Source organism: Diplodia corticola, assembly GCF_001883845.1.
Source record: "Diplodia corticola strain CBS 112549 chromosome Unknown scaffold19, whole genome shotgun sequence".
Taxonomy (NCBI): domain Eukaryota; kingdom Fungi; phylum Ascomycota; class Dothideomycetes; order Botryosphaeriales; family Botryosphaeriaceae; genus Diplodia; species Diplodia corticola.
The window spans coordinates 452538-480078 of NW_017971498.1; the positions used below are offsets into that span (position 1 = coordinate 452538).

Below are 27541 nucleotides of genomic sequence, written 5' to 3' on the forward strand. Positions count from 1 at the left end.
GATTTCGGCTCTTCCCTCTCGGGTATCTTTCATCCCCACAATCTCGCATGCGAAAACCGTTGATCGCAATATCATATCATGGTGAGACGTACACGTATACATTTATCTTTGTTGGAAAAAAAAAGCAATATGAAAAGCGGTCTGGCCCCCCCACATTTTTTAGGGGGCAACACCTCGCAGCCGACACTGCCCTCGAGCGAAGACGTTGAAGACGGTGACATTCCCGATACGAGTCCATATTGTGCCCTCTCCTCAAAGGATCATCAAGCTCAGTTTTTCTTTAACAGGCACTAATTTCCATTGAGAGAAAGGCTGCAGGAACGGGAGACGTGGGCAAGAGTTGAGCTGTAGAGCAATACGGAGAGAGGCGATCGATTGCCTCACATGTAAGCATGAGTTCGCTCCCCCCCTGCTTACAGTTTGAGGACCCACCGTACACGTTCGCGCTCATAACGCAATCGCAGTTCATTGCAAAAAGCATCGCAGACACCGTAGACGTTCACGATCACCGTGATCAAAGGAGTTTCGGAGCGTGACTACTGAAGGAAATAGACAATCCATACATTATATATTCAGAATAGAGATCATGCAAACATACTGGCCTCACGCTAAGCATCAACCGCTCGATCACTTTGTCCGTCTTTCTTAACAGCCCAACATGTGTTTTGAACGGAAATCAGAGCCTCCTTCATCGGCAAACGCCTTACGACAGCCAGAGCTCGACAGCGAAAACACTCAAGGAACGGATGAGTTCCCTAAAATCTGGAAAAGAGCCGTGGAAGCCTTTCATGACGCAACGGGCCTGAATCTTGAGGAACACGTTTCGTCCCCCGCAACAAACGAAACCATCAAAGCTCGAGTCGACGCCACAAACGAACAAGACAAGCAAAACCTCAAGGATGCGGTTGGCAAAAACATCGTCAATGCTTTCTCCCAGGTTTCCGAGATTGCCGCTGACGTGGCAAGCAATGTGAGACTCCCTTTTTGCGTAGCTGTTTCATGGGGCTTATCGTCCAAAGGTCTACCCTCCGGCCAAGGTGTGCTTCAACGCTGCCAAGCTTCTGTATGAGTTTGTTCAGAACTACAGCAGTTCTCTCGACATCTGGCCACTTCGTAAACTGCTGGATGACATCGGCAACGACATCTTGATTCTGTTCCAAGAGATTTCACAGAAGCGCCGTGAAAGAGGTGAAGGACCGTCATCCATGGTAAGGATCTTCGGTTCCATGGAAGACAAATTGAAGACGTTGATGGCCTACTTCATTGAGATCTGTGCTGAATGCGCGAAGCTGGCCAAAAAGCCGAAAGGCCTGAGGGCGAAGTGCAAGAGATTTCTGAAAGGTGCAATGAACGCCATTGCGCAGGACGAAGCAGTTCAGGGGAAGAAAAAAGACATCAAACAGCTGCGGGAGCAAATCAGAGGCCTGATAGCAAACGGAGAGCTTTTCATGCAGATGGATACGAACGAAAAGGTCCGCGAGTTGACTGAAGACAATGCCAAAAAGCAGAAAAAGGAGTTACGAGACTCGAGCATTAACAGAATAAGGACCAAGCTACCTTACGAAGGACCAGACGTTGGGTACTGGAGACAAGTGCAGATCAATCTTGAACAGAGCGTTGGAGATTCGACTTTCGGAACCTGGATCCAAAAGAATCAGTCATTCTCCCGATGGGCAAGTGCCAGCCAAGACGGAAGCCAGGCTACGTTTGCTCTGAAGTCACGCAATCGCACCGGGGCGAGCTATCTGTCACGGCGGGCTATTGAGGAATTGGTTCGCCTTAAAAAAAAGGTAGCTTGGGTCTACTGCGAGAGTCCCGAGGGCGTCCCGCATGTTCCCGGTATGAAAAAGGGCTCGATTTCCATCCACGACGCTCTGACGGCTCTTGTGTGGCAACTCGTTCAAGAGGATACCGCATATCGGGAGTTTGTTTCACAGAATTGTGAACAAGTTGCAGGGGTCTTCGACACCAGACAGCTCTGGAACAGGTTGTTCATGGGATATCTCCGGTCCAAGGACCAGAGCAAAACGGACGGTGTCACCAAGAGCGGTAAGCCCACAAAGCAGCGCAGGAAAACCTTCTTCCTCGTGATCGATGGGCTTGATCTGGCGGACGGTAACGCTGGCAACCAAGGGTGCAAGAGCATGCTCAACTTGATGATCCGAGACATCTCAAAGCTTCGCGGAGCCGAGAACCACATCCGGTTGCTCATCACCGGATCACCGAGCTTCTTCGAAGAGCTGGGGATGAAGGATCACCTCTTCATGCTCGATCTCTGCAACGACGGAGACAAAAGCATTCGGGAATCATTGGCTGAAGATCACGCCACGTTCATTCGTTTCAAATTGGATAAAGTGTTCAGCAAGAAGCCCCCAAACACCGAGCTGCTGAAGCAGAAGTTCGAAAACAAACTGGTCCAAGAAAATTCCTACAGCTACTCGGACTTGCAGCTCATCTTTGACAACATCTCGAAGTATCCGAATGAGGAGCTCAAGACCCTTCTCAACCCCGGCCAGTTGCTACCGCCACGGCTATCCATAGGAGAGCAGTTGAGAGATCAGAAACTTTCCGAAGAAGATACGAAGAACTTCAACGAGATGCTGCCATGGCTGGTCTTGAGGAGGGATGATGCATGGCCCACACTGGAAGAGCTTGAGGTTGTCTTATGGCTCAAACATGGCCATGTTCCCAAGCAGCTTGCCAAGCGCATAGAGACGACCTATCCCGAGTTCCTGAGCATCGAAGGCAACCGTGTCGAAGCCCCATCCGTCAAGGAGTACTACTCAGCTCACACGCAGGAGTCGCCTGGGTCCTGGAGCGATGGGGATGAGACGCCTGACCCGAAAGAAATCGAAGTGATGCAGAACTTCCTAAAGTCATTCTCGGGCGGACAGATGTACGAAAGGTTTGGGTTTGAGAAGCTGTTCAAGGATCACTACACCAAACGCGCGGTCGGCATCCATTACACGCATGTGGACGGCCACATGCGTATCATTCTTTCTTTGCTCAGATCGTTCTGCCCTGAGAACAGAGAACACGCGGCAATACTGCATGATTATGCGGTTGAGAACTTGGCGTGGCATCTCGGCCAGGTCAAAGACGCGCACCTTTCTCGTGCACCGCGATCGATGAAACTGGCCATCGGCCGATGGCTTCACGCGTTTTTCCTGCACGAAGGATTCGTTCGCGTCTGGCTGACGCCGCATAGGCTGGCAACTGTGCTCAGCAAGCAATGGTGGAAAGCGCTCGACGAGGTGCTCCGATGGTTTCAGGACCCAACTGTGGGAGAGGGAGCTCGAGCACTCTTGGGGCAGTTCGAAGGAATGATCGTGCTGGAGAGGAAAGATCTGTTACTGCAGGCGTCCAAGGTTTTGGCGTCGGAATGGCTGGAGAAGACCGAGTGGGACGCGTTGCAAGCGCTTGGATGGATCCTCCAACTGCCGAAAGAGGTAAGCCACATGATGGCAATTCGAGGGCTCGTTACTGACTGGAGATGAAGCTCTCGGGCGGATTCTTTTTGGGATCGGCAGAGGAAGCTTCGCAGCCGAGCCACGGCAGTGAAAATCGCTTGCCACTCGACACCATCATCGAAGCGGAGAAGTGGGCGATGGCGCAAATTGGGAGACCGAACCTCGAGCTATCATCGATTCGGGTTGTTGAGACCATGGCTGCTCTGAATTACTGGGAAGTGGTCAGGGACAGATGTGAAAAAACTTTTGGAGAAAATGAGAGAAACTGGAAGGCGTTGTGGTACCTGGCACGGGCACAGGCGAACATACAACCCCAAGATGACGACCATGCTTGTCCACGGCCAGGAGCGCTTGAAAATTTCGAAAGGCTTATCAGAAGGTTCCTTGACAGCCCGGACCTCCGGAGGACGGAAGCGGCAGCTTGGAAGAAAATGTGGAACAGCTACCGGGGTTTATCAGAGGACTTGGGAGAAGTTGAAAAGGCGATGGAGTTTTGGCGGGAAATATTCTTGGACCAGTATCTGGACGACTATCAGCTCATCTCGGACATTTTCGACCGAATGTGCAGCAGGGGGCGTTGGCCGGACGTGGAAGACTTTCTGTGCAAGTTGGCACACGTCTCGGACTCCAACAACGGTACTCTCTTGGCGGGGCTTTTGCGAGCCCGTGGCGATTCCAACTCGGAAGAGTTCCACCAGAACGTGTGGCTGTCGTTGCGCAAGCACTCCCGCGACGTTCTGTACGGAGGGTACCGCGACGCAAGAGCAGCAGCAAAGTCTGAACCGGCCAGGCTTGCACATCTCAGATACTACCACGCTCTTGCGCTCTTCTACGATGATGCACCAGAGGGTTCAGCTCCAAAGGACCGAGATGGAGACTTGCACAGGATCGAGAGAGCAATCCGTATCTGGCGGAAAAACTTTGACGAACGGAACGAGATTGACAAAAGCCTTCAAATCGATGTGGTCACGTTGATCTGGGGCAAAACGATGGGACGGGTTGGACTGGCATACGTGGAGCTTCTCAAACGCAAGCCGGCAGATGCTGACCGACACTTGAAGGACATGAAGCAGCTCATGGAACGGTCCGACGAGATGCTCAGGCCGGAAGACGCTGGTTTCGCCGTCCTCTTTGCGCGGGCATACCGCGTTGCAGGCAAGCATGGCGAGGCAAAAGCTTCGGTCAAGAGGCAGTTCGAGAGGGCTTTCCAACTCCTGGAGGACGAAACGCCATACAACGACTGCAGAGGGTACGCAATACTGGCGCAGACAATGGCACCGCTGACGAAAGACGACAAAGACGTCTTGATTGCATGGCACCTTGCAATGAAATCGTCTTCTGCCAACAGCGGCCCGAGGCTTGAACAGAACGAAAGACGGGTGGAAGCAAACGACGATGACACAGACACCGAGGCCGAAGACGCGGATGCGGCTGACACGGAAAGAGAAGACAAAGCTGCACAAGACGCGAGCTTGCAGGCTGTCGGAATCTGTAGAGAGTGTGATGGCCGGTGTGGAAAGACTTGGACCGGCCGGTTCGACGGTGACATGTGGGTATGCAGGGAATGTGCAGACAGGTGTTTTGACCAGGGCTGCATGGAAAAGCTCAGGGATGGCCAGCTCGTGCGGCGCGTGTGCGACCCCGGCCATGTCAAAGGGTTTGTCCATGTGAAGAAGTGGAGCGACCAGGTCGAGGCAGACGAGGCGAAGGTGGATGATGTGGGAGGTTGGTTGGAAGAGGTCAAAGCCAAGTATGTACACACATGAGGTGATGACGTAGACAATCGTCGGGTATGTTAGGTACTCGGCACCTAGCATGACTAGCAATACACGCGGGTATGCAGCCACATGACTCGAACGTGACCGTCTGTGCCGCTGTGCCGCTGTGCCGCTGTGCCGCTGTGCCGCGACGAAGCCCACAGCCCGAGCCCAGCGCCGTTATGGCAATCATCCCCGCGCCGATTGGAATAGGGCGGTACATAATGGTCGCCGCCGCCGCCGCCGCCTCTCGCAGTGGCCCTGCAACGCCGCAGCAGCCGAGGAGACCATGGCCGAGCTGCTCCAGAGCCTGGCCGCCCACCCCTACGCGGCCTGTGCCGCGGCTGCCCTGCTGTACTGCCTGTGTGTCGCCGTCTACCGCCTGTACCTGTCGCCGCTGGCCAGCTTCCCCGGTCCCACCCTGGCCGCGCTGACCCTGTGGTACGAGTACTACTACGACGGCATCAAGGGCGGCCAGTACACCTTTAAGCTGAAGGAGCTGCACCGCCAATATGGTACCCACCCCGACCTCCATCCATCCCACCCACCCACCACTGACCACCCCAAAGGCCCCATCATCCGCATCTCCCCCCACGAGCTGCACGTCTCCGACCCCGCCTTCATCGACACCCTCTACGCCTCGGGCCCCAAGGCCAAGCGCGACAAGCACGCCTTCTACACCCGCCAGTTCGGCCTCGCCCAAGCCGGCTTCGGCTCCGTCGCCCACGACCTGCACCGCCTGCGCCGCGCCCCCTTCAACCGCTTCTTCTCGCGCCAGTCGGTCCACCGCCTCGAGCCGCAGATCCGCGCCGTCGTCGACAAGCTGTGCGCCCAGCTCGAGCGCAACTTCGCCCAGACCGCCTGCCCCGTGAACCTGCCCGACGCCTTTGGCTGCATGGCCACCGACGTCGTCTCGCGCTACGCCTTCGGCTACAGCTACGACTTCCTCGCCAGCGACGACTTCCTGCCCAACCTCACCAAGGGCATCGACGCCGGCATGGCCCTCGGCGCCACCGTCAAGCAGTGGCCCTGGCTGCTGGCCTTCCTGCACGCCCTGCCCGAGCACTGGACCCGGAAGCTGATGCCCGACATGGCCCCCTATCTGGACTTCCAGCGCAGCATGATGAAGGCCATCGACCAGGTGCACAGGGAGGAAGACGCAAAGACGAAGACGAACCCAAACCCAGCAGAGCAAGGCACCACCATCTTCCACGAGATCCTCCGCGGCGACCTGCCCGCCGCCGAGAAGCAAACCTCGCGCCTCTGGCAAGAAGGCCAAGCCGTCATCGGCGCCGGCACCGAAACCGTCAGCTGGGCCCTCTGCGTCACCGTCTTCCACCTCCTCAACCAGCCCACCACCGCCTCCTTGCGCCCGCTGCTCGCCGAGCTCGCCCGCGCCATGCCCGACCCGGCCGCGCCCGCGCCCGCCTGGCACGTCCTCGAGCAGCTGCCGTACCTCTCCGCCTGCATCGCAGAGGGGCTGCGCTTGTCGTACGGGTTGGCGACGCGGCTGGCGCGCGTGTCGCCCGATGAGCCGATGCGGTTCGTTGCGAGTGGTGCTGCTGGTGGTGGGAAGGAGGTTTTGATTCCGGCGGGTGTGCCGGTCGGCATGTCGGCGGTGTTGGTGCATCACGATGAGAGCGTTTTTCCGGAGAGTGAGGAGTTTAGGCCGGAGAGGTGGCTGGATGAGGGGGGGACGAGGAGGAGGAGGGACCTGGATGGGTATTTGTTGAGCTTTTCGAAGGGGAGCAGGCAGTGTTTGGGGATGAAGTGAGTTTTTTCTTTTCTTCGCTCTGTCTTGACGTCGGCTTGTTTCTTGCTGAGCTAACCGTGTGGTCAGTCTTGCGTATGCTGAGATGCATATTGCCCTCGCAACGGTGCTTCGGCGCTTTGGTGATCGGATGGAATTGTTTGACACCACCATCGATGACGTCCGGGTGCAGCGCGATTTGTTTATTCCCAAGCCGAGGGTGGGTTCTAAGGGTGTTCGCGTCCTCATTAGGAGCAAGGCATAGCGTGTGGGATGCTCTTGTCGACACGACGAAGTACAAAGATACCTAATCGAATTATTGTAATGTGTAGTATACCACACTGAAGACCTCCACGAGTTGGCGAGTTGTTGTCGGGTGGCTTGCTGATAGACCCATGCTCTTTCTTAGCAACTCTCTCGCGCTAATGGGGTTATAGGGGCTACTAAACTAGAATGCTCGGGAGTTAGGACAGGAGCGGGGGCCATCCTGGATGGGATCGCAATCCTCGTCGTTGCTCCATTTCCTTAAAGAGTAATCACCGAGGTAGTTTTAGAGACCAAGGAAGGGGGAACATTCCCAATGATTATACAATTCCTAACTCTACTCCAAGCGGTACCGGTCGAGGCGATGACATGTAGTGAGTCCCAAGACTACCGATGGACCCTGTGACCGTTGAGAAGTTCGGGCTAGGTTCTGCCGGACTGGGATTCCCTTTCCTCATAAAGTTAGGCAGCTCGCTGCTGGAACTAGTAGGGCAAACCACTCTGATTACACGACAAGCCATCAAGGAGACCGCGTCGGCAACGACCCCTGACGCCATCGGCATCCAAGAGATATGGGGTGCTCCGGTGCAGTTCCAGGATTTTTTTTTTCTCTCAATATTCGAAATGACACGGTTGGCAAAGTCGGGCATTTGGCTTGTGGTAATCCCCATGCCTGTCTCTCTGATTGCATGCTGAAAAGGTGGTTTTAGCTATGGAGCGCCGCCCCAGCCCATCGGAAGCGTCGACGACGAACGATCGTCACTTGCAGAATTGAAGTGAGAAGATACTTTGCTCATCGTCCGTGCTTGTCTCAGATCAACTTGCCGTATCTGATCGAAAAGCAAGCAGCATGCACGGGGATTCCTGGCCGGTAGCCCCAAGTGATCATAGCGATGTACCAGGGTAAACCATGCGGAGCTGGCTTCGTTGTGGGTCCTTTTCGGGTATCCGGCTGTCTTTTCCTAGTTTCACGACGCAAACGCTTTATAAAAGTGACAATATCCACGAAGATCATAGATAACGTTCAGCGTGGGCCATGCATGTAGTTGCTCAGGGGCATGCTTGGCGACGTGATCCGGTCGCTCTGGCCGAGGTTAGTACCAAGAAAAGCAACTTATATTTCCGTCTTCCCCAACAGTTGATGTCTCTCCTAGCATGAACCAAGACGCCTCTCATTTGGCACACATGGCAGCCGGTCCGCTTTTAGGCCTCCGTGTTTCCCAGAACGGACGTCCGATACCGCAAACGGGTCCACTTCACAGTGCAAGCTCGGGCCGGCGGACCGTCCCGACGTGTCTTGTGTTTCACAACGCGTCGAGATTATTGAAGATGGAACGGATCGTATTTACAAAGATAAGCTGATATGCCCAAGCTGCCATCCGTCTCGATTTCTTCCTCGCTTCCAACCCAACCCCCTTCTTAGCAACCCAGCCCATGCTCCAGAGCGGCGCATGATTCCTACTCGCCGGAAGGTCCGGCAAGGCTCGTTCCCAAGGCAGCGGCGGTGCCGAAGTTGGGCGTGCCATCCGAGTTCCAGTTGACCTTCTGCGCCGCCGTGTATCTGTTGCCGTCGCAGGCGCCCGCACTGTTGGCAGTGGCGTGGTATACGTTCCAGATCTCCGTACCATCCGGGCTCTGAAAGAACCTGTTTTCCATTCAATCAAGGTCAGCACGGTGCGATTCATCATTCATCCTGGAGGATCCACCCATCCAACGTACCCGTTATGACCGGTCCCATAGTTGCCGTTCGCCGAGCTGAAGACAGGGCCGCTCTTGACCCAGCTGCTCGACGAGGCGGGGTCGCCGCCGTTCCAGGTCAGCAGGCCGAGCTGGTAGCTCGAGGTCCAGCAGTAGCTGGCCGAGTAGGTGATGTACGTCTTGCCGCCGTGGTACATGGCGGCGGCGCCCTCCTGCACGGGCGCGCCGACCGTCTCCCACGACTCGGTCGGCTGCGACAGCACCTTGCTGGCGCCGAGGCTGCCGGGCGAGTTGAGCGGCGCGATGCACAGCGACTGCAGGCTGTTGCTCATGCACGAGTAGACGAAGTAGTTGCCCGTCGTGAAGCGCACCACCGTGCCGTCGATGCCCCACGTCGTCGTGAGCTGCGCGAGGTACGACCACGAGTCCCATGGCGTGGCGCCGCCTGGTTGCGTTTCGTTTCGTCTTAGCCGAGTCTCGAGAGAGTGTTGACTGGATCCGGACTGGGATGTTGACTTACCCTTGAGCACGTGGGGACGCTGGCCGTCGAGGTTGGCGCTGGTTCCTGCGGTGTAGTAGATGTACCATCTGCCGTCCACGTCAGTGCCTGTTACTGCAATAGGGGTGAATTCCTGGCACTGACACGCCGTCAAAGTAGTGGAGCTCGGGCGCCCAAACGTTGCAGCAGCGCGCCGAGTTGGTGTCGGTCCAGACGGTCTTCGTCTCGCCGGTCTTCAGACCGTTCAGCGTTGTGGCCCTCGTGATCTGGAGGTTGGTCCAGGTGGTCGTCATCAGGTAGTAGTAACCGCCTGACCACACAATGTGAGGATCCGAGCCATTGGGGTCCTTGAGCGGGTTGGTGAACGTTGCGGCGCCGACAAGGGTTGCTTGAGCCCAGAGGAGCCAGCAAATCAGCGAAGCAAGCGGCTTCATGGTGTCGGATGCGGCAGGAAGAGTTGCGTGCGGATCTGCTCAACACGGAGACGATTTGCATCTGCTCTTATATATTGAGCCATGGGTAAAGTGGATATACCGGTCAAAGAGCATCCACCGTCTGATGGCCAGCATTTCCGCGAATGAAACGTCGTGAAACACCAGTCTAAGGGCTGCTATAGGCTGCTAAGCGTGGGCTGTGGGGTTCCGCGAACCGGCTATCCGTAGGCTCGACGAAGCGCGGTGCCGGAGTGGTATATTTCTCCGGGCTCAGTAAGCATGCGGTGCCCTCGTGACTTGTATTGCGGCGCCTACTTAAAGCACGGCGCCTATTCGTTCTTGTATATTGCGGTGGGCACTGCGCCAGTCATGCGTCTCACTAACCACATTTGCGCAGGGTTATCCACCGGGACTTTGGGGTAACGCGGGGGCCGATGAATGTCGGAGGCTGGACTGGGCTGAACACGAGAATACGATGCATGCATTAGGAAGGTCACTCCGGGTTCCGGTGGAGTCCCTGTCAATCCCCAGATATTGTTCTGTTAGCGAGAGTCGATAAACTTTATTCAAACAGACACTGACCGTCAAGCCACTCGAACAGATCGGGGAACCTTGTTGCCAAGCCGGATTGCGGATGTTTCTACTAGGTGATATGAGTTTACTCGCACCTACGTGCAGACGTCTACTCATGATGCTTCTAGCAACCGTATAAATATTGAAAAGCGCGTCTCTCTGGAAATGCCTAGGTAGTCAGGTTGGAGCCACGCATCGTACAACTTTGCAGTGGCATTGCTACAGCGATTCCATTTAAGGCAATGCTGGATCCGGAAAAGCTTTGACCATTGGCGTCATGAACAGAAGCCGAAACCCCTCCAATATTGGTGTCCCAACGCCTACGCTGATGCTGTTGGTGATGTCGAGGAAAAATAAAACAAAAAGCCGGAAGAAGAAGACCCAGAAAAAGCGTTCATCCAGAAAGTGGTTGCTCTGACTTCCGCGATATCGGTAAGTTGATATTCAAAGGGTGTATGCCTGGAAGACTCACCGTAAACAGAGCTCGATGCCCCACCGGCGCCCACGCTAACAAATCGACTCGTGGTGTCTGGATGCTTGTCGTTGTACTCTGCCACGAGCTCTTTTGCGCCCTGCAGCGCCTCTTCCGAAAGCCAAGAGTTGTGAGCGGGCCCCCCTCTCCACTGGACTGCGCAACGTAGCGAAGCCGCAGTCCAACTACTTGCCATGCGCACTAACAAACTGTCGTAGAGTATCGGTGTTGACTAAGGTGCTTGCCGTGGGTGCTTGCCGTGCTTGTTGCGAGTGCTTACCGTAGCGTAGATATATAACCGCTCGCTCCGCGAAGAAGAGGTAAGGCAAGAGAGAGAATAGAGCTAGCCCGCTGCCTTTGTCGCTGCTGGCTGCTTCTACTTCGATACGGATGCCGCCAGGTAGCCGAGAGATCAACGTCTTACTCCGGATCGGGATCCCTCGGTGCTGGTTCGAGATGCGCGATCGAAACCACTGGATGGATCTTCCAGTTCGGTGGCAGCTCGAGCTCATAGGCGAGACTGCCGACCTTTGCTTTGATCGGGAAAGGCCCAATCCTCTGAAACGAACACTTCCGGTTTGCGTGTCCGAGGGGTTTTGTATCCATGATGGAGCTTTACGAAGACCTTGTCGCCGATTCTAAGGCGGAGGGGCTTGTGTTTACCGTCATAGCGGGCCTTCCAGCTGATGCTTGCGAATGCAACAGCCTCTTGGGTCTCCTGCCTTGCGGCATCCCGGATAGCCTGTCTGTCATCGGGGACTTCCGCGAGCATCGAGAGCGGATCCGTTCTGGCGTTAAACCCCATCAGGAGTTGATTCGGCGAGAAGCCGGTGGTCGCATTGACCGCGTTGTTAAGATTCGCCTGGAGCAGAGGCAGCAATTGCGTCCATTCGGTATCGGGATTGGTTGTGGCATGATATCGCATAGCGATTTCCACAGTCTGGTGGAGGCACACAAAGACTCTGTCGCCTGGGCGTAAACGAAGGGGCTTGTGTCTGGAGCCGAAGTGGTCCTTCCAACCAGCCGCCGCAAAGACAACAGCCTCTTGGGCCTCGCGTCTTGCCAGGTCCCGCCTCTGTTGGCGATCTTCGGGAATCTCAGCAAAAGCGGTTAATGGATCCGTCCTGGCATTGAACCCCAAAAGCAACCGATTGGGGGAGAAGCCGGTGGTGGCGTTGACGGCGTTAGTCAAGGCAGCCCATGTAGACGACGATGGTGTGAACGCGGTTGCGCAGCGAGGATCAAAACAACAGGGAAGGAGTCATTATTTCTAGTGCGTCACCCGGATCGCAGCTTCTACGACGGCTGCTTGCTTTTTCCGAATCCCAGCCCCTTCCGTTCCTGGTAGCCCTCCCTGAAACAGAGACCCGGATGGAACGCGTTCAAGCTCAGCACGGCGGCGCCCACCACCGCACCCTCCAGCCCGATGAAATACTTCTGCGTCTTGATCAGGTGACCGTCCCAACCCTCGCTCAGCTCCGCCACACGGTACACGCTTCTCGTGAAGATGCAGAGCGTTGCGAATGCCAGCGCCACCAGGAATCCCTTGAACGCCCAGCTGTTCCGCAGCTGCTCATGCCTTTGATCCAGCGCCTCCTTGCCCAGCCTGCGCACGCGTGTGAACGTCCGGAAGCTGAAATCCGTCGCGAGAATGATGAAGACGAAGAGCGTGGCCACCTGGAAGGCCAGCCCGGCGATCATGATGTTGTTACCGGTGCTGGGGTCCTTGTTGGCGTGCGACTGCGCCGACGCCAGTCCTCCGCCGGCGGCTTGCAGCAGCAGGGAGATGACGTCGCACGGGATGAAGATGCGTGGGTACGAGAGCGGCTTGATGCGCGAGTTCTCCGCGCCGAAGGTCATGACGATGCGCGACAGGCAGAAGTAGATGCCCGCAGCCATGAAGGCGGGCGCGATGGTGAGGCATACGATTTGCATCAGGAAACCGTCCTGCGGGCGACCGGTCAGCATTTGTCCGTACAACGCATGTTTCTAGGGTTGGATCCAAGTACCTCTTTGAATGGGTTGTAGTAACTCATCACCCTTCCAGCATAGCCCAAGACTTCCAGAATGTTGCCTGACACCATGGCAATCGTGAAACCCAGGAAACGTTTGCTCAGAATACCTTGGCACAAGAACAGCACCAAGGAGAGAGAGAAGATGCCGAGGAAAATGCCGTTCGCAGCCAGGGACGGCCGATATGCCCAGTATGATAGGCTCAGTGGGCAAGTCTCGAGCGTGCAGCTGTTGCGGTAGTCCTCCCATTCTTGATAGGTGGAATTGCCGCGAGTAATGTTTGCATCGGCCCGGGAGACCAGCTGCGCTGAGAGACTGAAGCCTGCCGACATGGCGAGGCTAAGAGAAGTCTGTGGGAAACGCGGGGGAAGATATGTGGAGACCGGCTTCTACAACAAAGGCTTGAATGAAGAGGCGCGGTGGCGGAAAAACACGTCACCAGGGAGGCGAAATTCCCACTGGAGCGAGCAAGAAGGCGGAACAAAGAGGAAACGACAGACGACAGGGGAAGGCGTTGAAGATATCTGACGAGCGAGCAGTTGAGACACGCACAGCCACCGCTCCTTCAGCTCCCGGTGTCCGGGTCGAGTAAATAGGTAAGCAAGGCTCCTATCAGGGCCCTCGCTCTCGGGTTCGGGGCGCGGAAGGCAGCGTTGGTGGACGAGATACCGTTCGCTTCTGGCGAATCCGCGACCGTAGGATCCAGAAAAGTCGCAAAGCTTGCCCGAATAGGTTACGTGGACGACTTCGGTTAGAGCTTGGTGCAGTGCTTTGGTCTCTGCCAGCGGTTACTGGTTGCTTGTTTGTTCGGCATTACGACTGCCGGAGATAGTCGTTGCCACACGCCCGGCCTCCGGCGTTTTTCGCCCGCACGGCTTTGACGGGATCATGTCGAAGCCCGAAAACTCTGTCTACCCGGCCCGGACCTTGGACGAAGATCCCGCCGTTGATCTTCGACGGATTCTGTTCTCTGAGACGGCCAGTGGAGTAGCGCTTGCGGGAACCCAACCACGCGTAGACCACACCAACTGTGCCCCTAGAAGCGTCTGAGCTCTTACAGCATAGCTGTCACTCCGTACTGCTGGTCATGCTCAAGGAAGATGGACTTTCAGAATGTACCTTCAATGAATCGGCGATGACTCGTAGTGCAAGCATCGTATTTTGCTATACTGGCAACAAGGTCCTGATGATCGTAACGACCGGCTAGCCCCCCGTGAGCTCGCACCTGAAAAGGCTTTTCAGGGTGGCGTTCTAATTTGTTGCAGATGCAGCCGGATCAATGAGAATCGTTTTATTTGTGCAGCCTTCATGCGGGTCCAAGGGTCCTGTTTGCGTTGTTTGTCTCCTCTAGCACGGAAAGACATGCGATTGGTCCACTGACTACACCAGCTCTTGGCCCAGAATGTATGTACGTTTTCAGTCGTTGTTTAGCCGCATCGATTCCTACATCATTTTGATGGATCGTGATCATGACCACAACCACGGTTGGGGTAACCCTTGGTATAGAAGCGGCGGCGAAAATCTGCTTGTGGCAACTGCTGCATTTCCGCGAATAGGGGCGCATGCTTCTGCTGGGCCTATCGTCAGTTATTCTTCTCATGAACATTCTCCAAGACCAGGCTAGAGGAATCTCATTAGATCAGCTGGTAAGCTTGTGAAGTCATGATAACATCACGCTTTCCAAATGAACGCTCGCTTTCAATGTGTACCAATCGTTGTTCCCTTGGACAAAAGCAGCGGAATGCCCTAAAACAAAGCGCGTGGGGGATCGCAGCATGGAGGCACAATACCAATCTAGACTGCGGCGGAAACACCGGATCTCTCCAACCTTTGCAGCTATTTCTCCAAGACACCAATTTGCAACTCCGCGGCGTCCAAGTCACCAAGATTCGCCCATTCGAGGACGGCGACGCAGGTAGGTTGGCCGGCGAGGGACTGAGCACGCGATTGTCAGTTCCACCGGCCGCCCAAGACCGGCTTGTCGCAAATTTCCGGTTCTATGCTCAAGTAGCCGTCGATGCTGCCGCTGGAGTACCATGGAAAATTCTTCAGCAAGTAAGTGTATTCCGCCCACGACGTGTCACGATACCTTCAGGACGTACTCCGGTGGGCCGGCCAATGGGCGGTCTCCGCGACATGATTCAATACATGGACGAATCTCCGATCCGAGCAATCATGCACCAGAGATGCAGATGGAGTGGTAGTTCTGAACGAAACATTGCGTGCTGCCTATGCTGAGGCTGCGAGGGAACGGCCCAATCTTGGCGAGAGTAGCGGGGTGGGATGGCCATGCGACGACAGCATGGGCGGTTATGAAGAGCGGATGGACCGGGTTGATAATGGAGCAAGACGTCACAGGAAATTGAGCGATGACGGATGCGCTATGCTGTCGCAGCCTCTGCGGGCGGTGACCCATGCAGAAAGATCGGGCGGGCTAAGCGTCCAGGCCGTACCGAATGACCAATGACCGCGAAAGCGCCGGCAGATGATTCCCTTGTTGGCGCTCGCCCTCTTTATCCGCGCTGTCGCTTGGCGGGCGCGGCGGCGGCGGCTTGCTTCGTGCGGGCCACGGGCGGAAGCTGTCGCGAAAGGGTTTCCAGCCGGCCGCGGGGTTGCTTGCGAGGAAGGAACACCCGCAGCACAGCAGCTCGCTGCCAGCCGGAAACCGGAGCGGCGGGCGGAGAAGTGTCGGCGCAGGATGCATTGTTGAAGGGCCGTCTGCTGCCGCGAAGCCGCGACGGGCGGCGATTGACGTGCGTGCGGCCATCCACTTCCCTGCAACGGTGCGCCGTTCGCTCCTTGCGCCACCGGCCTGTGACATCGACAGCCGCTCACAAAACCCCACCAGCCCGCCCTATTAATCCTGCATCCCTCAACACTCCATCGTCATCTCTGCACCCCTCTTCTGATACCCTTTGCACCTGTACACCGCCCAACTCCACCATCATGCCTAGCTCTCTCGAACAATTGAAGGCCGCCGGCACCGTAAGTCACCCCGCCACCTGTTCTACGTACCCCGCGGCCGCCGGCTTGCCCGCCGCGCTGCCCGCCGCGCTGCCCGCAACCCAACATTTTCCAACGCAGACTTTGCACTGAGCTCGACTAACACATTGCAATCCCTACAGACCGTCGTCTGCGACTCTGGTGACTTCGCCACCATCTCCAAGTACACCCCTCAGGATGCCACCACCAACCCCTCCCTGATCCTCGCCGCTTCCAAGAAGCCCGAGTACGCCGCTCTGATCGACGCCGCCGTTGCCTACGGCAAGGGCAAGGCTGGCAGCATCGACGACCAGGTCGATGCTACTCTCGACAACCTCCTCGTCCAGTTCGGCAAGGAGATTCTCAAGCTCATCCCCGGCAAGGTCTCCACTGAGGTCGATGCCCGCTTCTCCTTCGACACCGAGGCCTCGGTCAACAAGGCGCTGCGCATCATCGATGTATGTGATCCCCTGGAAACTCGTGTGTTGCATGCAAGCTGACAATCTCCCAGCTGTACAAGGAGCAGGGCATCGGCAAGGAGCGCATCTTGATCAAGATCGCCTCTACCTGGGAGGGTATCAAGGCCGCCGAGATTCTGCAGAGCAAGTACGGCATCAACACCAACTTGACCCTCATGTTCTCGCTTGTCCAGGCCATCGCCGCCGCCGAGGCCGGTGCCTACCTCATCTCGCCCTTCGTTGGCCGCATCCTTGACTGGTACAAGGCCGCCACCAAGAAGGACTACTCTGCCACCGAGGACCCTGGTGTCAAGAGCGTCGAGCAGATCTTCAACTACTACAAGAAGTACGGCTACAACACCATTGTCATGGGCGCATCCTTCCGCAACATTGGCGAGATCACCGAGCTTGCTGGTTGCGACTACCTCACCATTTCCGTAAGTGCATCCCGAACTCAAGGCAGGAGAAGGCCGTGTGCTAACGAGTCGTAGCCCAACCTTCTTGAGGACCTCTTCAACTCGCAGGAGGCCGTCCCCAAGAAGCTCGATGCTTCGAACGCCAACAGCCTCGACATCGAGAAGAAGACGTACATCAAGGACGAGGCCACGTTCCGCTTCGACTTCAACGAGGAGCAGATGGCCGTGGAGAAGCTGCGCGAGGGTATCTCCAAGTTCGCGGCTGACGCCGTTACCCTGAAGGACATCCTCAAGGAGAAGCTCCAGAAGGCTTAAATTGGTCCGATATCGGGCGGTGGCACCAAAATGCAAATTACGATAATGGACGCTGGAATGGACGATCATTGCAAATGAGTTCTGGGCGTTTGATGATAAACCCTTAGCTAGCAGACGATTTGCGCTTGCAACAAAATAGATGACTTTTGACGCGATGACTGAGCAGCGCCGAAGCTTATGAGAGAGAGCGAGTCTGGCCAAGCAGCGCTCGGCGAAGCCCAAGGCGGGACTGTGGACCCCTGCGGGGACGGCCGCCTCTGATTGGCCGGAAGCCGTCGGAGTTAGTGATTTGTTGATGACGAAAGCGAAGTGGGAGGTCGAAGCCCCGCACATGAAGACTGTCGCAGCGGGTCGCTCACTTTCTCTCCTCTTCATCCATCAGCAGAAGCTCTAATTCTTCACATCAACCTCTAACACAAACATTAAAACCGCCAAAATGGTCAAGGCCGGTAAGTGCGGTAACTTTCCTTTGCTCAGCCGTACCATACGCCAGCTCTTGCCTAAAGTGGGGCAGCTACAGCGGCGCCGTGAGACGGTTTGAGCATGTTCTCTGACCGAAAGGTGCTTTCGTGGCCCATCAGGGAGTCCAATTGGCTGGTCGGGGTACTTCGAGCGACACCTTGATGGCCTCGAGGTCTGAACCGATGGATACCGTACGGCTAGGGCTCCCTGGGCCGGGATTCGCAGATTGACACCCATCGGCCGTGCCGTTCCGCCCATCAAGGTGTCCCGGGCTTCTGCAGCAGTGGCTAACCGTTCAAACAAACATAGTCGCTGTTATCCGTGGTGACTCCAACGTCAAGGGCACCGTCACCTTCGAGCAGGAGTCCGAGTCTGCCCCCACCACCATCTCGTGGAACATCAGCGGCCACGACGCCAACGCCGAGCGTGGCATGCACATCCACGCCTACGGTGACAACACCAACGGCTGCACCTCGGCCGGCCCTCACTGTAAGAAGCCGTGATGCAGCGTTGACGCGCAAGCGGGAAGATGCAGACACTGACGGGCGCGTGCAGTCAACCCCCACAGCAAGGGCCACGGTGCTCCCACCGACGAGGACCGCCACGTTGGTGACCTTGGCAACATCAAGACCGATGGCCAGGGCAACGCCGTTGGCTCCACCACCGACAAGCTCGTCAAGCTGATCGGTGCCGAGAGCATCGTCGGCCGCACCGTCGTCTGCCACGCCGGCACCGATGACCTCGGCAAGGGCGGCAACGAGGAGTCCAAGAAGACCGGCAACGCTGGCCCCCGCCCTGCCTGCGGTATGCTCCCATTGTTACCTGATTCGAGAAGTGCACGGCTAACTCTGGTGCCATAGGTGTCATTGGTATCTCTGCTTAAACGTTTGGAACCGCGTAATTCCACGAGACGCATGAAGCCGCCGCTGTTCGGACACCCCGAAAGTCGTGGCAGTATATAGGCAGTAAAAATTGAGATGACTCTAACTACCGTGCAAGAATGGTGACTTGACATTGATGCATTTTGCAGCCTCTGAAGCGACGTTCGCAAAAGTGACGTGAGAGGGATACTGCAGTCCGTGAATGAGCTGCAGTGTACATTTGCACAGCCGGTGTGCAGCGCGGGTAGCCTCGGAGGGAGTGACGTGCGGCGGAGATTCGCGTGCGGGCGCTGCGCTCGCGTGCGAGGGACCCTCGTTAGTGACGCCGAAAAGGCCAGATTCAACCCCACAGCTCCTCCGTTCGCCGCAACGACTCGCTCCGCAACATCACCCTACTCCCAGCAACTTTCCCTCCACTGCGCCTGAAAAAGTTGTACTTTCCAACCCACTCCTTTGGTACTCGACCGCGCCAATTGGCATCGCCGTCCCGACTTTCTTCCCGCCCCAAGGTTCCAGCTCGAGTGAGTGCCACACAACTTTGTTCCAGGAGCTATAGCTTGTGTGAAGTGGCAAAGCTGACACCAATTGCGCGCACAGCTGCATCGTCCCGTCCTTCATCATGGCTCTCTACCAGGCTATGGTCAAGTCTGTCCTCTCTGGTGATACCGTCATCCTGCACAACGTGAACAACCCGAAGCAGGAGCGCATCCTGAGTCTTGCTTTCGTCTCCGCTCCCAGGATAAGGAGGGAGGGCGATGAGGTTCGTAGCACCCTTTCTGAACCCACCTTGTGCCTCTGTACGGCAGGCTCAATTCGGGCTGCGCGTGCATCCCTTGCGCCAATCGTTTACGTCTCCACTCCCAAGGACCATGCTTACGCTTTTTTCCGCAACAGCCCTTCGCCTTTGAATCTCGCGAGTTCCTGCGCCGCATCCTGGTTGGCAAGGTCGTGCAATTCAAGGTTCTGTACACCATCCCGACCTCGAAGCGCGACTATGGCATCATCAGCCTACCTGGTGGCCTGATGCTCCCCGACGCCGCAATTGCCGAGGGCTGGGTCAAGCTCCGCGACGACGCCGACCGAAAGAACGACGCCGATTCCTCGCAAGCGATAGTACAAAAGCTTGAGGTCCTCGAAGCGCGCGCCAAGGCCGACTCGAAGGGAGTCTGGTCCGAGTCTCCGAGCCGTCTCGAGACTTCGTACGATTTGCCTGACGCCAAGGGTTTCGTCGAGCAGAACAAGGGCAAGGACATCGATTGTAAGGAATCTCAAACCCAGTGTCTCAGAATTGATTGGCTAACTTGGGAACAGCCATTGTGGAGAAGGTCCTCAGTGGTGACCGCCTCATTGCACGCCTACTTCTATCACCGACCAAGCACGTGCAGACCATGGCTCTCATCGCTGGTATCCGCGCACCATCAACGAAACGTGTAAACCCCTCCGACGGCAAGGAACAGCCCGCCGAACCTTTTGGCGACGAAGCGCAACAGTTCATCGAAAGCCGTCTCCTGCAGCGCACCATCAAGTTCACTCCTCTTGGTGTCAGCCCGCAAAACCAGATTGTCGGCTCCGTGAAGCACCCTCAGCGTGGAAACGTTGCGCCATTCTTGCTTGAGGCTGGTCTTGCACGGTGCATGGACCAACATACCACGCTCTTGGGTGCTGAGATGGGAAAGCTGAGGCAGGCCGAGAGAACCGCCAAAGAGAACAGGGCGGGTGTTTTCCAGGGCCACGTTGCCCCCAAGCAGAATACTGCGGGAGCGGTCGAGGTCGTAGTCAGCAGGGTCCAGAGTGCGGACACGCTCTTCCTGCGCAACAAGGCAGGTGCCGAGAAACGCGTCAACCTGAGCAGCGTCAGACAGCCCAAGCCTTCGGACCCCAAGCAGGCGCCCTGGCAAGCCGAGGCTAAGGAATTCCTTCGCAAGCGCCTCATCGGCAAGCACGTCAAGGTCAGGACCGATGGCAAGCGCCCTCCCTCGGACGGCTATGAAGAGCGTGAGATGGCTACCGTCACCTTCAACGACAAGAACATCGCCCTGTTGCTGGTCGAGAACGGTTACGCTTCTGTAATCAGGCATCGCGCAGACGACTCGGACCGCAGCCCCATCTACGATGATCTGCTCCTTGCTGAGCAGGATGCCCAGCAAGAGGGCCGTGGTATGTGGGCCGCGAAGCCCCCTGCTACCAAGGCCTATGTGGACTACTCGGAGAGCTTGGAGAAGGCGAAGAGGCAACTCACCCTGTTGTCTAGGCAGAGGAAGGTCCCTGCCATCGTGGACTTTGTCAAGTCCGGCTCGCGCTTCACTGTCCTCGTTCCGCGTGAGAACGCCAAACTCACTTTCGTCCTTTCGGGTATTCGTGCTCCCAGGTCTGCTAGGAACCCGAGCGAGAAGAGCGAGCCTTTTGGTCAGGAGGCTCACGACTTTGCGAACAAGCGTTGCCAGCAGCGCGATGTCGAAATCGATGTCGAGGACTGTGATAAGGTTGGCGGTTTCATTGGTACGCTCTACGTTAACCGTGAGAGCTTTGCCAAGGTCCTGGTCGAGGAGGGTCTTGCCTCGGTCCACGCTTACTCCGCTGAGAAGTCCGGCAATGCTACTGAGCTCTTCGCTGCTGAGAAGAAGGCCAAGGAGGCCCGTAAGGGCATGTGGCACAGCTGGGATCCGTCCCAGGATGAGGAAGATGAGGGAACTCCCTTCGAGGCGGTTTCTAACGGTGCTAACGGCAGTGGCGAGTCGGCGGAGCGCCGCAAGGACTTCCGCGACGTCATGGTCACTCACGTCGATGAGGATACCTGCCGTTTGAAGCTGCAGGAAGTCGGAGCCGGCACCACGGCTCTCACGGATCTCATGAATGCCTTCCGCAGCTTCCACCTCAACAAGTCCAATGACAGGCCGATCGAGCAGGTCAAGGCCGGTGACTTCGTGTCGGCGAAGTTTACTGAGGATGACGAGTGGTACCGCGCCAAGATCCGCCGCAATGACCGCGAGGCCAAGAAGGTTGAGGTCCTCTACATCGACTACGGCAACTCAGAAACCATTCCTTACAGCCGCCTTCGCCCTCTCGATGCCAAGTTCAGCACCCAGAGCCTCAAGGGCCAGGCAGTCGACGCCGTCCTTTCATTCACACAATTCCCCACCTCCGCCGACTACCTCCGCGACGCGGTCGACTTCATCGGTCGGGAGACCGCCGGACGCCAGATGGTCGCCAACGTCGACCACGTGCAGGACAACACGCTCTACGTCACTCTGTTCGACGTTGCGAGCAACAACTCGACTGAGACAGTGAACGCGGATATCATTGCCGGCGGCTACGCCATGGTCCCGAGGAAGCTCAAGGCTTGGGAGCGCTCGGCCTCCGACATCCTCAAGGCACTGAAGACGAAGGAAGATGAGGCCAAGGACGAGAGAAGGGGCATTTGGGAATACGGTGACCTTACTGAGGACTAAACAGTTCTCTCTTCTTCTCGTCGGCCGTGAAAAAGTGGAGGTAAAAACAACTTTTGTATTAATTTGTGCGTGAGGAAATGTGTAAGGTATGGGAAGTACGACATCTGAGTGGGAACAGGTGGTGCTTCTTTTTCTTCCTTTCTCTTCCTGTCTTGTAGGAATTCATGGGCCATTGACGGCTACTGTTTGCGTGCATAGCATATACCCTCATCTGAAAAGTTGTGGTGGTTGGTAGGAACACTAGGTGATTGGATGGGGGTCCGCTTCTTTTACATAGCTGCATGATAGGCTCAGGGGATGTGATCAAAGGGCAGGCGTGCGGTCTGCACCCGAGAGTAATGTGGAATTGAAAAGTTCATGTTTTTCCATCCGTCCTTGATTGTATGATCAACTGGGTCTGAAACGTGTTAGGAGAACCGCGGGAAATATAGCGGATGACAGATATCTTTACCGACTTAACAGTCTAGAAAAGCTCCAATTCATCTGATCATCCTGTTGGACTTTACCCACATGTAATCGATACCGTAGCCTGCAGGCATCATCACCGCCTTCCGCAAGGGGCTAGTGCGGGACACGGCCATGTATGACGCCGGCCCCATGAATTTTTTGAGAATCAACACCCGCATGTCGCGTTGCCGCACCTCGACAAATCTCTGCCGATCTGCCAGTCTCTCAACCGTCCAAGCGCAGAAGGTCTCACAATCAGCTGCCAAAGCATATTTTCTGCGTATCGAGCCAATTCCGCCACCATGGCGTCGCAGGACGTTTCCCCAGCCGCCGCACACGAGCCCACGCACGACTACGCCCCCCACCAGGGCTACGAGCCCGACACCGACGGCGGCGTGTCTCTTTCAACCGCACCCCAGCCGGTCCAGCCAACGGAGCAGCCCGCGGACGGCGACAATGACTTCTCGGACGGCGACGACTACGACGACATCTTCGAGGACGCCTCGGACGAGGAAGCGGACGACGAGTTCGCCGCCGACGCGCTCGGCACGGCGAACCCGAACGACTTCACGAAATCGTACAACCGGCAGCGCAAGATGAACGACGCAGCGATCCCGGCGGCGCACAAGCCCAAGACGAACCCGCAAGGCGGCGCGGCGCCCAAGCCGTCGGCCAACACGACGACGGCCATCGACGACCAGATCCGGTCGCTGTCGGTGCACGCGAGCAAGATCAAGCTGGACGACTCGCGCTTCGGCGGCGGCGGCGGCGGCGGCAACGGCAAGGGCAGCGGCCGCAACGACGACGGCGGCGGCAAGGACAGGGCCGACCGCGCGACGTCGGAGCAGGTGCTAGACCCGCGCACGCGCATGCTACTACTACAAATGATCAACCGCGGCATCGTCAGCGAGATCCACGGCTGCGTATCGACGGGCAAGGAGGCCAACGTGTACCACGCGCTCGCGCTGCCCGACGGCGACGACGGGCCGCCCGTCCACCGCGCCATCAAGGTCTACAAGACCAGCATCCTGGTCTTCAAGGACCGCGACAAGTACGTCACGGGCGAGTTCCGCTTCCGCGGCGGCTACAGCAAGAGCAACAACCGCGCCATGGTCAAGGTGTGGGCCGAGAAGGAGATGCGCAACCTGAAGCGCCTGCACGCGGCGGGCATCCCGTGCCCGCAGCCGCTGCACCTGCGCCTGCACGTCCTCGTCATGGGCTTCGTCGGCGACCGCAAGGGCTGGCCGGCGCCGCGCCTGCGCGACGTGCCCGCCGACCTGGGCCTCGGCGACGCCGACGAGATCGACCGCCGCTGGCGCGACCTCTACCTCGAGCTGCTGTCGTACATGCGCCTCATGTACCAGGCGTGCCGGCTCGTGCACGCCGACCTGAGCGAGTACAACCTGCTCTACCACGACGGCCGGCTCTGCGTCATCGACGTCTCCCAGTCCGTCGAGCACGACCACCCCCGCGCCCTCGAGTTCCTGCGCATGGACATCAAGAACGTCGCCGACTTCTTCCGCGGCGGCCAGCGCGCCGTCGACACCCTGCCCGACCGCGCCGTCTTCGCCTTCATCACCGACCCCGCCCTGAGCACGGAGATGGTCGGCATGCGCGACGCCCTCGAGGAGCTGTACCGCAAGAGGGCCGACGATGTCGCCGCCGCCGCCGACGACGACGACGCCGGCGCCATCCCCGACGACGAGGTCGACAACGAGGTCTTCCGCAAGCAGTACATCCCCCAGACCCTCGAGCAGGTCTACGACATCGAGCGCGACGCCGAGCTCGTCGGCGCCGGCAAGGCCGACTCGCTCGTCTACCAGAACCTGCTTGCCAGCACCAAGGCAAAGGACGGTGCCGGTGCCGGCGCCGCTGTCGTTGGCGGCGAGGAGGGCGAGGACGAGGATGGCGATGAGGACGAGGAAGGCGACGAGGACGAGGACGGCTCGGAAGATGGTGAGGGAGAGCACGGTGGGGACAGGGAGTGGCGCGACAAGGGCCCGCCGCGCGGCAAGCGCTTCGAGGACAAGGACGACAAGAAGGCGCACAAGCTGGCGGTCAAGGAGGAGAAGCGCGAGAAGCGGAAGACGAAGATGCCAAAGCACGTCAAGAAGAGCTTGGTCAAGAGCACCGGGAAGGGGCATAAGAAGTGAGTGGAAGATGATGTTGAGGATCTTCGTTCCTTGGCTTCGTTTTTTTTTTTTTTTTTTGCTTTCTTTCCTTTCCTCCCCCTTTTTCTGTTGGTTTCGTCTTTCCATGTGTGAAAGAACCTTATGACGTTTGGAAGGATGGGTTAGGTATGGAGGTGGGTATGTGGGAGAGGGAAACAAAAAAAAAAGAGGGCGGTTTGGCATTGCATCTACGAAGGCGTTAAACGTTGGTGGGAACCCATGCTACACCAGAATAGACATGGAATGGTCATTTTCGTTTTTTTTTTCTCAATTTCTCGTCTGTAGGACACCAGATAGATGGTTGTCCCAAGGAAGGGTATCTAGTGCGCATGTATACAGAAGAATGTGTGCTTGAAGTCATTCTCGGTCTATTTCAAGGATCCAAAGAGCGATCAATAGTTGTCCCTAAGCGCCGAAGTCGTATCCCATCTGCCTTTGCTGCGGGAAGTGAGTAAGTAGTGAGTCCATCCATCGCCTGTGCCTGTTGTCCAATCCCTTCCCTTGTTCTATCATCCGTGCGCCTTTATTTCGCCAAAAATCTCGAGGTCAGCCCGCTTGATTTGGAAACACAATTAGTGTACTATCGAAACCGCTATGCAGACATCGCTGTTAACGGTTTAGTCAAATAATCACGTCCGGATCCACTGTGTGGTGGTCATGGGCTGCAATCAAACTGTCGCTGTGCACGAAATTCAAACCAACGTACCGTCCCCTCGACGCCTCGAAAGACTTCGAGCTGCTCATCACATTCGTCGCTCTTCCATGCGGCGGATGGCTCCGTCGACCACATCGTCTGGAAGCGCAGGGATGCTGATGTCACGGATACGCTTTTCCATCTCTTCAATCGCGGCCTGTTGCCTGATCTGTTTCTCTCCAGCCATGGCTGCAGAGGGCGGCGTCTCGCGGTCGGCCGACACCACGAGCTCGTAGCGGGGAGGCGGATCTACGAGACCAGGCCAAATGTCTGAGGGTAGATGCTCGCCTTGCGTGATGTGAAAGGTATTGCGCGCGGCGAGGTCATCTTGAACATGAGTCAATATCCAAGTTGGACGGCCATGAGAGAAATGCTCAGGTTTCGACAAGTGTAGCCACTTACCTTCGTAGAGCCGCTCGATTTTCCTCAAAGCGTCCCGCGCATATTGCTCCATCTTGATTCTCACCGACCTCCTCCTATCCACCTCGACGAGTAACCCATCGTATGCATCCAAGAAACCATCATAAAATTCTCGAAGACCCTCAAGAGCCAACATACCCTCTTCAATCTTGGTTTTCTCTTCTCCCCAGCGGGCCTGGAAGGTGCGGCAACTGGCAAGGTGTTCAGGAACCTCTTTGCCAACATCGACCATGAGGCGAAAGGCCTGAAGATGTGCCGAGTATGAAGCCTGAAGAGCCTCGATGTGACCGGCCATCTCAGCCGCGAGGCCTTCCATGTCGGACACCCGATCTCGAATTTCTGCCACCACGTCGTCAACTTCTGCAGCATCATTCGCCAGCACGGCCAGCATATCCGCGCGTTCGGCCTCCGTCATCGGCGGCGGAGGTGGGGCATCTGGTCTCAGGCTCGCGACATCGATGTCCAGTTGGTCGAGGTTGACGTGCAGATTCGGGTCTAGGTCGTGGGGCAGATCGTTCGAGCTCGGCAGTGGGGACTCGTCAGACGCGGCTCGCGTCGCGGCCTCGTTGCCTCCTTCCGTGTGTTTGAGCGCAGTGACACAAAGGTCGTAGTGGCGGACCAGGGATTGGAGGAGCGATGCTGTCTCGGTGGCATGACCTTCGAGCTGGCGGAACGAGGGCGGCAGGGGCGAGGGCGAGGGATCTGGAGGCGGTGGACAGGTGTCGATGGCATCATCGAGGCGTGCCAGCGATGCCCCGAACGCGTCGATCGTCTCTGCCAGCACCGAGTCGGCCTCGTTGGTGCGGTCTATGCAGCCGCGTAGCGACGCTTCGAGATCGTCGACGCTGGACGAGTCGATGAAATCGAACAGATATTTCTGAGGCGTGCCCGGCGGCTGAAGGGTGGTGTGGATCGGTGTTTCCTTCAGCAAGCGGAGAGTGTTGTGCAGATGGTGCGATGATTCGTCGAGGTTGGTCAGCATTTCCTAGGGCCGTTAGCATCAGGCGGTCCGCAACCATCTAGCGTGGGGTTATGGGTACCTTGAACTCGTCGTGCCCCTCTACACCCACTATATCGACGCCGTAGCGCAGTGTTCTCAGTGTCTTGGTCTGCTCGTCGAGCCCGCGGCCGAGGAAGGCTATCTTGCTGGTAAGCACGGCGTCGACTTCCAGCAGCTGGCGCGCCTGGGTGACGACCTCGTTGGCGCGCCAGACATGGTGGATGGAGGCCAGAGAGCGCTTGGCGCTGACGAAGTGGGCAACGAGCTGTTCGAGCGAGGGCGGGCCGTTGTCGAAACTGCCAATGGAGGCAGCCGGGGAGTGCGGGGACGCCATCGAGGGAGCTATGATGTCATGCAGGGGAGACGAGAAGCCGGTGGTGTTGTTAGGACATGGATGCCAGACTCGCGTGCTGGCAGGCAGCACGGCGGTGTGCTTTAGCTGGAGAGCTGCTTGGTGTTAGGGACGGCGCGTGTGCATGGGCGTCGCGCTGCAGGACCCTGTCAGCCGCTTCCCACTTCCCCGGACTGGCGACTAGCCGGATCGGCGGCGGGCGGTCAACCGCTCATCAACCGCCCGACGGCTGCAAGCGCCGACGGAAGCCGCGATAGTACAAAAAAGCTGAGAGGCCGGAAACGACGAGCAGGGTTGCGCAGGGACGGCAGCGCTGCGAAACATGTCCGAAACCACTCGGGACCGCGCGCATCGCACGGCTCGTCACCTCATTAGCCACGCCGCTGGCGACAGACTGCCGCTGGCATGCTGGGGCTTGCACCGTGGTGGCCGAGACCGCGACGATGACTTGATTGCACGTGACTTGCACCATCGCCGCGACGATTGCGTGCTTCAACCGCCCGGGCCTTGCAACCTCCAAGCACGCCACCGATCCTCTATACTGCCTGTGCCAACCTGCGCCAA

The 27541-nt window shown here is 57.3% G+C and overlaps 8 protein-coding genes across 8 annotated transcripts; 5 read left to right on the forward strand and 3 right to left on the reverse strand.

Annotated features, from left to right (window-relative positions):
- Positions 1–658: 658 nt before the first annotated feature.
- BKCO1_19000155 (cytochrome p450) lies at positions 659–7242 on the forward strand (the record flags this gene model as incomplete). The annotated part of the gene is made up of 6 exons (XM_020271944.1): positions 659–970; positions 1020–3449; positions 3500–5220; positions 5441–5742; positions 5797–6997; positions 7068–7242. 6 exons carry the CDS (start codon positions 659–661, stop codon positions 7240–7242), a joined length of 6141 nt encoding a protein of 2046 aa, XP_020131262.1.
- Positions 7243–8699: 1457 nt separating this feature from the next.
- Positions 8700–9872, reverse strand: BKCO1_19000156 (glycoside hydrolase family 43; the record flags this gene model as incomplete). Its single annotated transcript, XM_020271945.1, has 4 exons — positions 8700–8886; positions 8961–9384; positions 9460–9527; positions 9583–9872. The coding sequence occupies 4 exons, from the start codon at positions 9870–9872 to the stop codon at positions 8700–8702; spliced, it is 969 nt and encodes a 322-aa protein (XP_020131263.1).
- A 1553-nt stretch (positions 9873–11425) lies between these two features.
- Positions 11426–13262, reverse strand: BKCO1_19000157 (parasitic phase-specific protein psp-1; the record flags this gene model as incomplete). The annotated part of the gene is made up of 3 exons (XM_020271946.1): positions 11426–12041; positions 12218–12864; positions 12927–13262. 3 exons carry the CDS (start codon positions 13260–13262, stop codon positions 11426–11428), a joined length of 1599 nt encoding a protein of 532 aa, XP_020131264.1.
- Positions 13263–15876: 2614 nt separating this feature from the next.
- Positions 15877–17101, forward strand: BKCO1_19000158 (transaldolase; the record flags this gene model as incomplete). Its single annotated transcript, XM_020271947.1, has 4 exons — positions 15877–15915; positions 16056–16370; positions 16424–16807; positions 16862–17101. 4 exons carry the CDS (start codon positions 15877–15879, stop codon positions 17099–17101), a joined length of 978 nt encoding a protein of 325 aa, XP_020131265.1.
- Positions 17102–17537: 436 nt separating this feature from the next.
- On the forward strand, positions 17538–18446 carry BKCO1_19000159 (superoxide dismutase; the record flags this gene model as incomplete). The annotated part of the gene is made up of 4 exons (XM_020271948.1): positions 17538–17550; positions 17873–18052; positions 18119–18367; positions 18424–18446. The coding sequence occupies 4 exons, from the start codon at positions 17538–17540 to the stop codon at positions 18444–18446; spliced, it is 465 nt and encodes a 154-aa protein (XP_020131266.1).
- A 617-nt stretch (positions 18447–19063) lies between these two features.
- BKCO1_19000160 (nuclease domain-containing protein 1) lies at positions 19064–21893 on the forward strand (the record flags this gene model as incomplete). Its single annotated transcript, XM_020271950.1, has 3 exons — positions 19064–19204; positions 19339–19702; positions 19756–21893. 3 exons carry the CDS (start codon positions 19064–19066, stop codon positions 21891–21893), a joined length of 2643 nt encoding a protein of 880 aa, XP_020131350.1.
- A 749-nt stretch (positions 21894–22642) lies between these two features.
- Positions 22643–24493, forward strand: BKCO1_19000161 (extragenic suppressor of the bimd6 mutation; the record flags this gene model as incomplete). Its single annotated transcript, XM_020271951.1, has 1 exon — positions 22643–24493. One exon carries the CDS (start codon positions 22643–22645, stop codon positions 24491–24493), a length of 1851 nt encoding a protein of 616 aa, XP_020131349.1.
- Positions 24494–25254: 761 nt separating this feature from the next.
- On the reverse strand, positions 25255–26959 carry BKCO1_19000162 (kinase activator; the record flags this gene model as incomplete). Its single annotated transcript, XM_020271952.1, has 3 exons — positions 25255–25532; positions 25608–26610; positions 26666–26959. 3 exons carry the CDS (start codon positions 26957–26959, stop codon positions 25255–25257), a joined length of 1575 nt encoding a protein of 524 aa, XP_020131352.1.
- Positions 26960–27541: the final 582 nt, after the last annotated feature.